The 13069-nt window shown below is 41.2% G+C and overlaps 1 protein-coding gene across 4 annotated transcripts in view; it reads right to left on the bottom strand.

Moving 5' to 3' along the window:
- LTK (leukocyte receptor tyrosine kinase) overlaps positions 1-12281 on the bottom strand; it is a 257225-nt gene extending 244944 nt beyond the window's left edge. For all 4 annotated transcript variants that reach the window (XM_033953192.1, XM_033953193.1, XM_033953194.1 and 1 more), the window contains exon 1: positions 12081-12281. In XM_033953192.1, the coding sequence (XP_033809083.1) occupies positions 12081-12165 (85 nt within the window). In that variant the 5' untranslated portion in view covers positions 12166-12281. The remainder of the gene's footprint in view (positions 1-12080) is intronic.
- Positions 12282-13069: the final 788 nt, after the last annotated feature.

Here is a 13069-nt window from a genome sequence, read left to right as displayed (position 1 = left end):
TCAGTCTTCTGTACGATATTACAATTTATAATTTACAACTGCTATCTGCATAGCTAAAAAATATTGAATGTGAGCTAGCGACTAACTATAGCGAGCTAATTGCACTAGTCACTTTATAGCTTGTTCAATCGCACAGTTATCAACATAGTAACTGTACATGAGCTAGTTAAAGCACTAGCCACTTTTGAAAAATAATGAATGTGAGTTAACAACTACTTATTACACCAGTCTTTTGAATGACATTGCCATTTGTATAGTTAAGAAATATTGAATGTGAACGAGCTTATTGCACTAGTCACTTTAAAGCTTGTCCAATCGTATAGTTATCAATACAGTAACTGTATATGAGCCTGTTAAAGCACTAGTTACTTTAACGTTGAAATCTTTGCACAGTTAACAGCACATTAGCAGGTTATAGTACTTTATGTATAAGTTCTCCTTAGGTTAGTTATTGCACTAAAGCACTAGTCACTTTAAACATGAGCCAGCTAAAGCATCAGTCACTTTAAAGTTAATACTCTAAATATGAGTCAGCTAAAGCATCAGTCACTTTAAAGTCAAAAATTAAGCTAGTCACTTTAAAATTTTTTTTACCTTTTTTATATATTAAATTAATATGTAGAGTGGTTTAGTTTCAATAATTATGTTGATGTATTAAGTCAAATCATCACATAATATCAGTGAAGGTTTTTATGATCAATGAAAGATATCCACGCCACTATTCCATGTTGGATGATATCATTATGATCCTAGGAGTGGCAATTCTGAGATCTTTTCCTTCACTTTGATAATTATGATTCAATGATCGGATTAACATCATCTATATTATTGCTCTTTTGATTAACTTATCTTTAAGCATCTCTATGGAATATTTGATTCTTTGATCCCCTTATATTGGAATACCTTCAGATCATGCTACTCGAGGAACTCACAGAGATATAAGTTATCGTTCCCCTCTTTTAGGTGAATGAAATCTGCTGGGAAGCTTAGCCAATCCTTTGCTTTCAAGTTGGTAGAAATTTGGAACAGACTCTATTAGATTGATAGGTCAGTTACAACAATTTCATGAAGTCCTAAAAACTTTGCTCTTTACAAAATGGTTTACCTATAGAACCAATGAATTGAGAGCACCTCAACATTTATTTTTCCCATGTTCTTCTTCTTATGTACTCTGGTCTTTAATTACTTGTGAACTGAGTGGTGCTTCGTTCAGAGATGACCCGGTATATAAATCTAAGACTAGATTAGGTTGTCACTAGGCACCATGGACTCAGGCGCTGGTTTTGGAGGGCGCCTCGTGGCACCTAATTTTTTCAATTGATTTTTAATGGTCTGATCAATTATCGCGCCACTTAAAACCAATGAAAACAATTAAGTTAGGCACCAGCAGGCACGATCTAGACGCCTAACTTTTGGCAGCTTTTTTTTGAGAATCCAACCAAAAATGTGTTTCTGTTTCTGCTCATTTTCATTTATTTGCAACACGTAACGACATGTCCCATGTTGTGTCGAATGACAGCCCATCCCTAATGTCTATGTTGACAGTCCAAGATGACTCCTATTTTATCCTCGTTTTATAAAGGCAACACAAGTGCCTAAGTGCCTTTTACAAAGGGGGATGGGATTTGATATGATGCCCTTCTGTGGCTATATTCAAAGCGGTTTCCGTATTAAATACTTATATTGTACCTGGGCGATAGAGGGTTAAGTGACTTGGTCAGATCTAAGCCCAACAGCATTCAAATCCTGATGCATGCATTTTTGTCTGCTATCAAGTTAGTGTAAATGTGTGTAATCTATGCATCTACCTAGTGTTACCAGATGTCTGGATTTACCCAGACATGTCGGTTGGATTTAGAAAATCCGGCACTTTGACCAGGTTTTGGACGGCCCCCGGCTCTGCCGGAGCTCGGGGCCTGATCTGGAAAGCCTCCGAGCATGCTTGCATGCACGCCTGTGATATCATCGCGTCACATCCGCACATGCTCGGAGGCCTGTCAGACATGGCCCTGAGCTCTGGGAAGAAGAGGAGATGAAGTTTGTGTGGGGACAGGGCCAAGTGCCCTCTTTTTCCACACAAAATATGGTAACCTTACATCTACCTGCATATGTTACAAAATGCATGCATATATTGCAACTCTGCCTAAATGTCCCAGGAATGTGTACAACCAATGCACATATTACAGTACACGTGATTTTGTCAGCACACATAGTTATAAGCATCTAAACAGTTGCACAGTTTTATAAAAGACCTTTTCTGTGTGCAAACCTGGCTTAGCTTGTAGAAAAACCTTTATATTATTCCCTTAAATGAATCCAGCTCTACCCAGCTGCTTACTGCTTATTTCTAAATATCCCTATTTTTGCCAGCCATTTATGAAAAGTTACAGACAGAGGGTAAAATCCCTGGATGACGAAACCACACCTGAAGAACGTGGCTTCTTGCGAGAATCCATTGAGTCAACCAGAGGGTCTCCTTCCTGGTATCTTTACCAGAGGAGTGATATGCGACAGCCAGAACCAGTCAGGTATTTTGTGTGCCCTGAACCTGAACGTCATGGTTACCTAAGAAATAAAAGGCTGTAGAGAAGGTTAGTCGTGCATTGGGCTCCCTAGAGCTCCTAAGCAATCTGTCCATAATAAATGCCATGAGTTCAATTTTTAAAAACTGAGGCCAAAGAGCGAAGATTAGTATTCAGAGCCTTACGTCTCAAGTCCCTTTCCTCCTCATTAAAGAGAAAAGCATACATTAACCAAGATAGGTATGACATCTTCTTGGATTCCCTTCCCTGCATCCGAATCCGACATTCCCACATTTTCAAACTAGGGGCAGCAGTATCCATAGATGTGTCGGTGGTGCATTTTGTCATTTCAGGATTCCCATCTCTGGCTCTTTTTGACACACGTTATACAGTATAACATACAGGGACCGTATCTTACATGTTTAATTTACAGCACTGCATCCATCTGGTAGCGCTATAGAAATAATTAGTAGTAGTAGTTTGCTTCCAGTATCAATTACATTACATTACATTACATTACATTAGTGATTTTTATTCCGCTTGTGCCTTGCGGTTCTAAGCGGATTACAAGTTAGAAGACTGGACATTTCCAGTAGCATTGCAGTACATATAATCAAGAATGCGTTAAGTTACAATTGTTGTTCTGGACTTTTCCAGGATAAATTGGTAGTAGATAGTAGATAGTGATAGGTTGTTTAGACGAATAGAGATAATATTGTCCGGATTCTGTTGTTTAGACGAGTAGAGATAATACTGTCCGGATTCGGGTGTTGCTGGTGGTGGTGTTTGGGTAGTCATGAGAGCATTTTCTAATACTTTTGTGAGGTTATGATGATGGGAAGTGTTTTTTGAAGAGATGAGTTTTGATTTCTTTTCGGAATGCTTTAATGTCTATTGATTTGGTCAGTAGATTGGTGATGGTAGTATCGATCTTTGCTGCCTGTGTCGCTAAAAGGCTGTCATATAGTTTCTTTCGTCGTGTTCCTTTGAGAGGGGGGTGAGTGAATAGGCTCTGGGTTCTCCTTAATCTGTGTGAGAGGTTACGGTGTAGTCTGTTGTTTAGGTAGCTGGGTGCTGTTCCATGTATTACTTTGTATAGTAGACAGTAGAATTTGAACTGGGATCTTGCTTTTATTGGTAGCCAGTGTGAGTCTAAGTATGCTTTGGTGATGTGGTCATATTTGCCTAGTGAGTAGATGATTCTGAGGGCTGTGTTCTGAACTGTCTGTAATTGTTTTATCATGTAATTTGGGCATGATAGGTATAGGCTGTTACAGTAATCTACAATACTCAGTACTAGGGATTGTACTAATATCTTGTATTGATCTTTGTTGAAGAATTTTCTTATTTTTCTTAGGTTACATATTGTGAAGAATGCTCTTTGGATGATTTTGTGGATTTGAGACTGCATTGTGCAATTTCTGTCTAGTAGGATTCCCAGGATTTTGAGTGTGCTTTGCATTGGGTACTTGATTGTATTTACTTCTAGTTCTGTGAGAGATGGGTTTTTTTCCCTTTCCAGTAGTAGGAATTTAGTTTTTTCCGAGTTCAGTTTTAGTTTATGACTTGACATCCATTTTTCTACCGTTTCCATTATCATTTTCAGGTGGTTTGTGGATAAGGGGTCTTGAATATTAAAGGGGAGGAGGATAGTTATATCATCTGCGTAGCTGAATGATACTGTGTTTAGGGCGTCTAGGGTTATGCCTAGGGATGCTATGAAGAGGTTAAATAATATGGGTGATAATGGTGATCCTTGTGGTACTCCACATGGGTTTGACCATGGGTCGGATATGTGCTCTTTTGATTTGACTTTGTATGTTCGTGTTTTGAGGAAGCTTTGGAACCATTTGTGAACATTACCTGAGATTCCTATTGCGTCTAATATCTGGAGTAGTGTGTGATGGTCAACTAGGTCGAATGCCGCAGAAAGATCGAGTTGAATGAGAAGCAGCTTGTTTCCTTTGCTGAGGTGTTGTCGGGCAATGTCTAATAGTGATACCAGTAGAGTTTCTGTGCTATGGTTGGATCTGAATCCAGATTGTGATGGATGTAGTATGTGATGGTCTTCAAGGTAGTTGGAGAGGTGTTGTGCGACAAGGCCTTCTGTTATTTTAATGTATAGAGGGATTGAAGCGATTGGTCTATAGTTTGCAGGATTATCTATAGGACCTTTGGGATCTTTTAGGATAGGTGTAATTATGATTTCTCCTAATTCCGGTGGGAAATGACCTTCACTTAGTGTTGTTTGAAGCCATAGTGTGAGGCTAGCTTTAAATTTGGTGGAAGCTGTTGCTAGTAAGTATGAGGGACAGTTGTTCAAGTCACATGAGGATTTGCTGTATTTTTTGTAAAGCCTGTTCAAGTCTGACCATTGTATCTTTGGGAAGTTTGTCCATATCCTGTCTGCTGGGATTGCTTCATCCGTTTTGGGATTGATTCGTATTTCTTCTATGTTGATTCTTGAATTGTTGAATGTGGATCTGGTTGTGATGATTTTGTGTTTGAAGTGATCCGCTAATTGGGTGGCTGTGGGAGTTTGGTTTCCTTGGGTGGCGAGAAATGGTTTGGTATCGGTGAGATTTCTTAAGATGTCAAAAAGTATTCTTGTGTCTGGTTTTTCGGTGCTGATGAGTTTGGAGTAGTAGTTTTTTCGTTTTTCCTTCAGTTTGGTATTGTATTGTTTGATTAGGATTTTCCATTCATCTTTGATGTGGTTGTGTTTTTGTTTTTTCCATGACCTTTCTAATTGTCTGCATTTTCTTTTTAGTTGTAGAAGTTCGTCGTCGAACCATTTATTAGATGGTCTGTCTATTTTGTTTTTGTTTTTTATTGGAGCAAGTTCGTTTAGTGTAGATTCACTGAGGGTCCGCCAGCTGTTTATGAATTCTTTGGGGTTGTTGGGGTCGATTTCGGGGTCGACTGTGTTCCAGAATGTGTGAGGTTCGATTTTCGGTCTGAATTTGATGAGTGTTTTCTTTGGGATGGGTTTGTTGTTATTTTGAGCCCAATTGATGGTGAATGAATATTTGAAATGGTCTGACCATAGAGTAGGGTGCCAGGACCCGTTTGAGATGTAGATGTTTTGTGTGTTTTGATTTGGAGATGAGTAAGCTGCTATATCAAGTTGATGACCTTTTTCGTGTGTGGGTTCTGGGTTGAGAATTTGATAGGATAAAGTGTTGAGGTATGAGAGTATATCTGTTGTTTGTTTGGATGATTGATCTTCTAAGTGGAGATTTAAGTCTCCGAGGATCAAGTTATGTGTGGAGGAGAGTGAGTTCTGGAAGATGAATTCTTCAAGTTCTTGTTTTGAAGTGTTCCATTTACCTGGTGTAATGTAGCAAATAAGACAGTTCAGGTTTCCATTGAGTGATTTGTCAGATATTTGGCAGGCTAGCAGATCAAGATAAGGGGTGGAGTGTTTGGTTAGTACGTCGATGTTGAGATTGTTTTTTGTTATGATTGCTAGACCTCCTCCTCTTCTGTTTTCTCAACATACTACTTCAAGTTTATATCCTTTGGGGCAGAATTCTGTGATGCTTGGATCTGACTCAGAGGTGAGCCATGTTTCGGTTAGGAAGAGACAGCCTAGATTGTCTTTGGTCAGCCAATCTTTGATTAATTCTGCCTTTGGGCTGACGGATCTGATGTTCATATATGCGCAAGCAATTGTAGTGTATTTTGTGGTTGGTGTAGTGGTTGTATTGATGATAGTTCTTGGTGAGGTTTGGTATTTTTGTGTGTTTGCGTTAGGTTTTGGTGGGGGTCTTTTTCCCCAGATGGTGGGGATGCTGGCTTGGCTGGATAGTGGGCATGGAGTTAGTGTTCTAGTGGTATGCAGTTTTCTGGTATGTTGAACAGGTCTGTGTGTTGTTGTTAGGATAGGGATGGTTTGTATTTGGTAGCCTGTGGTTTTCCATTTTGCTATAAATGTGGCAATTAGTATGAGGGCAAGAATGAGGTTGTGTGTACGCAGTGCCATTTTTTTTTTTTTTTTTTTAATTTGTGAAGATTGCGGTTTGGTAGTTATTTGAGTTGGTTGTGAGAGTGGATGTATGGGTTGTGTTCAGAGTTCGCTGGAGAGGTGGTTGGAGAGGCAGGGGTTCTAATAGAGAGCAGAGTCCTCCTGCTTGCACGGCGTCGGGCGGAGGAAGGAGGGACAAGATGGTAGAAACTTCCTCCTTCCTCTGCCTAGGAAGTCGCTGGGTGGGGGAGGCTTTCGGTGGCCCTCAAGGGCTGAAGAAAAAGTCCGACTCAGAAGTCGGTCTGCGTTCGGTGATCCGCGGTTGCTGGAGCGGCAGGGGCTCTAAGAGAGAGCAGAGTCCTCCTGCTTGCACGGCGTCGGGCGGAGGAAGGAGGGATAGCATTACAGGTCATTGAAATGAGCTTCCAGGGCCACATTTCTTTTATTGTGTATGGTCCAGTTTATGTAATTGTTATATATGTTTACCGTATTTTCATGCATATAACATGCGCGTTATACACGGTTTTTACAAACCACGCATAACCTTGCGCGTTATACGCGTGAGCGCGTTGTACAAAATTTTTTAAACATAGTTCCCCCCCACCCCGACGCCCGATTCATCACCCGGAAGGAGCGCTCGCACTCCCACCCCGAAGGACTGCTCGCACCCCCACCCGAAGGACCGCTCGCACCCCCACAGCCTCCCCACAAGCTGTCTACCTTGTTTCCGGATGCCAGCCCAGCTGCTTCCTCTGCCGGCGGTCCTGCCCCTTCTCAGAGCCCTGTGCTGCGCTGCTTCCTCTTCAGGCGGTCCCGCCCTTTCTCTGACATCAGGGGAGAGGGGGAGGCTGGAAGCGAGCAGGCGGGACCAGAGGAGACTCGGGGCAGGGCTGGAAACGAGAAGTCGGGACCAGAGGAGACTCGGGGCGGGCGAAAGGAGAGTTGGGCGGTGACGGGAGAGTCGGGGCGGCATGCGCGGTATACGGGTGTGCGCGGTATATAAAAATTTCTGTACATAAATTTGTGTTTTCCGCGCGCTATACCCGTGTGCGCGTTTTACACGGGTGCGCGTTATCTACGTGAAAATACGGTACTTGGAGTGGCCTAGTGGCCTAGCAGCTGCCTCAGCAACCTGAGGTTGTGAGTTTGATTCCCACTGCAGGTCCTTGTGACTCTGTGCAAGTCACTTAACACTTCATTGCCCCATGTACTCGAATATAAACCTATCCAAATATAAACCAAGGTACTAACCCTTTTCCTCAAAGGAAAAAAGGTTGACTCAAATATAAACCGAACTTATGTCAGTCTCACAACATTACTGTGGGAGTGAGTGGCCTACTGGTTAGAGCTGCTGCCTCAGCACCTGAGGTTGTGAGTTTAACCCCAGCCTGCCCCTTGTGACTCTGGGCAAGTCACTTAATCCCTCCGTTGCCCTAAGTACCACAGTTAGATTGTGAGCCTGCTGGGACAGATAGGGAAAATGTTTAAAGAGTACCTGATTTCTTTTCAATGCATTGTAACCACTTTGGGTGAATCTCTTCATGAAAAGGCGGCTAATAAACATAGCAATCATTGTGAGAACTCACGCCAGTTATTTTGAGTAGTGAAACTACACAAAGCAGGAGCAGCAGGGCTTTAGGTAGGCTCAGGGAGAGGCCCACGATGGGTCTGAGAGGAGGAAGATTCAAATACAAACAGAGAACCCCATTTTTGGACCAATTTTTGGTCCAAAAATCTAGGTTTATCTAATCTAATTTAATCTTCCATTGGTGTGTCGCACAAACCTGTGCAGGCTCTAGGCGACTTACATAGAAAGGAGAGAGAGGGGGAAAGGCAGGTGAGGACTGAGGGAAAGGCATGAGAGAGGAGGGGAAGAAGGGGCATAAAGATTTAATTGTCAAAGAGAAGAGTTTTCAGCTTTTTCTGGAATAAGGTGCAGCTAATTTCCAATCTGATTGCATCTGGGAGGTCATGCCAAGTCTTTATTCCCAAGTATATACAGTAAACAGCTTTGATTGTGTAAACTACACTGAAAAAGCGGTATATTAAGTCCCATCCCCTTTACCCTAATCTTATGAAAAACACTAGCATCCGTGGGATATAACTGATTCTCTTAACTAAATAGTAATCACTAAGGCCAAAATTCTATATATGTACAGTATGGCACTGAAAAATCGGCACGGATAAAAATTTTGCCTCATTATTCTATACACAGCACTCCGAGTTGGGCGCTGTTTATAGAATAGCGTTTGGTGCTAGGATCTGCACCCAATTTTAGGCATGAGGATTTACATTGGAGCAAATTCTTGACTTGTAAAAAATTTGAGATCTGGGATGTGCCTTCTTTTAACTAAGTAAATCTTGATATTCAGTATATAGAGAAAAAATGTTAATGATTGGTAGTACAGAAGGAAGGCCACGGCAGGGAAGGCCACGAAGCAGCCCATTCACATCAATGCTACTGTTTTTGGAGGCCTCGGAGGTACAGTATGTTAGTCTCACGGTGGGAGGGTTAGTGGGGTTCTGCTGTACAGGGGGGATGGGAGGGAAGGATAGAAAGATGCTGCACAAGGTGATGGGTGAGAGTGGAGGAAAGATGCTGTACATGAGGGAGGGGTAGAAAAGAAAGAAGAAGAATTGGGGGGAAGGAGAGAAAGAGAGAGATTATTGTTATGCATGAAAAAAAAAATAAGACAACCCCCAAAATAAGCCCTAATGCATTTTTTTGGACCCAAAATTAATATGCCACTGTCTTATTTTTGGGGAAACACAGCACTTGAATGTTAACCTAAAAACAGTTGCCTTACTTTGGCTAGTTGCAAAGGGTAGTTCTTTTCTTATTTATTTACTTGATTGTATGGTTTTATGTGATGAAAATATTAGATATGTTAATTGTAAGCCACCCAAAATCGTAGATGGTGTAGGATAGAATTTTTTTGAAATAATAAATTACACACTGTTCTCCCTTATTTGATAAAAGTGCAAGTAAATTCCAGGAACACCCCCAATCTGCCAGTGCCCCTCCCACGGCCACCCTCCCTTTTCACATCCATTGTGTAAAACTTACATGTGAATCCTGGAGACTAAAAATGTGTGCAAAAACTTTAATTAATGCCCATTAGTGCTGATAATTAATTAGTGCCCAATTATTGGTGTTAATTGGTTTATTATTCAATTAAATTGTGCATAGAAACTGAGTGCAGAATCAAATTTCCACACACACAGTTCTGAGTCCCATTTAGAGAATTAGGCTGTAGCTGACTAAATTTCAAACTCGTCATTTGAATACAAGGAAATAAAAGATGGGGAGGGATAACTCCCCAAATCTATTCATGAACTGCATTAAGGCAATCTAATAGGAAGGTATCGGTTTTTATGATTTATTTTTTATTCATTTGTTTGTTAAAAGGAGAAACTGGAACTATAATAGTCATACTTTTCATAGCATCTTAATCCTGAAAGGCTATAAGACTCCTGAGACACAAATAACTCGTTTTCCTGTGTATTATAAAGTTGGCAGGATTCCTGTTCTTGCGGATTCAATTCTTTTCTGCTAGTCTTTTTCCCCTCCCTCTCTCCCATGTAATATATTCAGGGTCAGTGCCAGGATATTAGCATCCCTTAACTCTGGGCCATTGCCCTCCCCCCCCCAAAAAAAAAAAATTTAAGAAAATCATGATCAGCTCATCACTAGCCCTCCCAAAATAGTCTGGGTAAATGGCTATTTGACAATCAGTCACCCTCTCTACTGGTAAAACTAATTTCTGTTGTTTCTTTGAGTTTGTGTGTATCAGGACCAATTTTTGTGCTTTGACTGCAGCTCCCCCCCCAAAAAAAAACACTAACTACTGCTGTAGCAACTGCTGCCTAGTCTTGCCTAATGGTTGAATCAGCCCTGAATATATTATCTAATATTACAAAGCATTTCACACTCCAAGGCAGACTGCACAAAAATGCATCTCTGTAATATCTGGCATTCTGCAGTATCTTGCCTTTAACCAAGCATGTGTGTCCCGGTTCAGCTACTATGAAAACCTGCTCACGTCCTGAAACGAACATTATCTACACCAATGCAGTGAAGATTTCTGAATGAAGTAAGAAAAAAAAATATCTTGCAGTTCATGCAAAGAAACAAACAAAAAAAAAGGATCTATTGAAAAGATTTGTTTTTGATGCAAAACTTAAAATGTATTAACTACATGGCAGTCCTATTAAAGAAATATCTGAACACAACAGAATATCTTTTTCATGGTACCTCATCTAGGTTATTATGGTAGTTTGTACCAGGCTAGTGTGGTACTGGGTAGAGAATGACACGGTGACAAAATTCATCACCGTCCCCGTCCCCGTGGATAACCGCGGGAAATAATCCCATGTCATTTTCTAGTGTCTATTTCAACCTCTGTCCTTCTACACCAGCATTCTTCAAAGCAAAGCTTGCGGGTCAATGGCTGTGCCCAATTATACTCTGATTCTTATGTGAGCCAAGGATAATGAAGCCATTGTGACATCACTGATGTGATTGGCTCTTAGGCACTGGTGGAATGAGGCATTATGACATCACAATATCTGTTCTGGATACCAGAGACTGTCATTCTGTAGTGTCTATTTCAGCCTCAGTCCTTCTACACCAGCATTCTTCAAAGCAAAGCTTGCGGGTCAGTGGTTGTGGCCATTCATACTCTGATTCTTCCCTCTCTCCTTAAAGAATGACATGAAGATGGTTTCTCTAGTTCTGGGATAGGATATGAGCAACCAGGTGAAGAAGAAAGAGTTTAACTACTAGCTCAGACAGAGGAGCTGCTGATGGCCAAGTTCTCATGCTCTTTATCTGGGTGATAATGGGCCAGGTAATGCTGAACTTTCAAAGGATAATAAGCAATGGTTTAGCCAGTGTATCTATCGGGTTCCAGTCATACCAGTAAAGCATGGCATTAACATAGTAACATAGTAGATGACAGCAGATAAAGACCCAAATGGTCCATCCAGTTTTGCATACATTGGATTAATCAATACATGATCTGGAGTGTCACAATTAAAATTGTCTTTTACTAGGGTTAGTAATTCTAGTTTTGGCTCCCCAAAGAGTGCAAAGATTTTCACCTATACTCAGTTCCAATTTTAGTTTCACAAAAGCTGATAAGCAACCAAGAAAACGACTGGAGCGAGAATGATGTGGAGAAGTTGGCCACATGGCAGAAGCCACATTCAAGGTCCCTTTTCATATTTGGTTAACGTTGTCTTTGAAGAGAATCTCCCTTTGCATTCCTCTGCCCCTAGAGCAGAAGAAACAGCGCAGTTTCTAGAAAAGAAACCTGAGTAGTCCTGTCAAAAAAGACACGCAAAACATAGGATTGACAGGGCAGCCAACATTTTGCAAAAGGGCTGAACTTGGCTTGCATAGCTATGGCACCCAAAGAAACCATCACCTCACACTTTCCCATTGTAATTCACAATACAGGAGGCAGGCATTTCACAGGATTTGCACAGAATAGCACGAAGACAAAAGGGAGAAGCTCTTAACAGGAGCTGTGCTAGGAAAAACAGCCCCTGCAGCTCTGACTTTAGCTGAGAAAAAAATAGTTGCTTACCTAGTAACATTGTGATGGTCCACAGAATGAGCTGGAGAGCACTGGACAGATGTGGAAGACAATCCATGAGTTTGGTGAGTGACATCGGTTTACTCAGCCTGTCTTCCAGTGGTGTTTTCCAGATGTTTACATATAATTTATCTGCTTCTTTTCGCTACCACACACTTTGTTGTGGTCTCGCCCACCTACCCTGTTCCACCTACCTCCCCCAGTCTCTGCAGAAGCACTGCTGTTATAACTCTCCTCTCCTGCTGACTTATTGAAGCCTTCCTACCTTCCGGCTCACTGGGGTTCCTTGGGTCCTAAAGCCCTCTTTATTCCTCCGATTCTGCATTTACACTTGTTTTCTGATTTCCTAACTCAAGTCAGCGTTTCGATAAATTGATTTTCTTTACCATAAAATAATCTTTCAAAACATAACATAAGAACATAAGAATAGCCTTACTTGGTCAGACTACTGGTCCATTTTAGCCCATTATCCTGTCTTCACTGTGGACAATCCAAGTTACAAGTACCTGCAAAAATTCAAATAATAGCAACATTTCATGCTACAGATCCAGGGCAAGAGTGGCTTCCCTCATGACTGTCTCAATATCAGACTATGGACTTTTCCTCCAGGAACTTGTCCAAACCTTTTTTTAAAACCAGCTTGTCAACTGCTCTTACCACATCCTCCAACAATGCATTCCAGAAATGAACTATTCTGAGTGATAAAATACTTCCTCCTATTTGTTTTAAAAGTATTTCCCTGTAACTTCATTGTGTGTCCCCTAGTCTGTCATTTTTGATGGAGTAAAAAATAGACCCACTTGTACCCGTTCTACACCACTCAGGATTTTGTAGACTTTAATCATATCTCACCTCAGCTGTCTCTTTTCCAACTTCACGTGGGATCTCTTAGACTCAAAGAGAAGAAGAGATAATGGTTACTGTGGATGGGCAGACTGGATGGGCCATTTGGCCTTTATCTGCCATCATGTTTCTATGTT

The sequence above is a fragment of the Geotrypetes seraphini genome, chromosome 7, assembly GCF_902459505.1.
Source record: "Geotrypetes seraphini chromosome 7, aGeoSer1.1, whole genome shotgun sequence".
In the NCBI taxonomy this organism is placed as follows: Eukaryota; Metazoa; Chordata; class Amphibia; order Gymnophiona; family Dermophiidae; genus Geotrypetes; species Geotrypetes seraphini.
The sequence above is the reverse complement of the archived record's forward strand: the minus strand, read 5'-3'. Positions and strand labels throughout refer to the sequence as shown.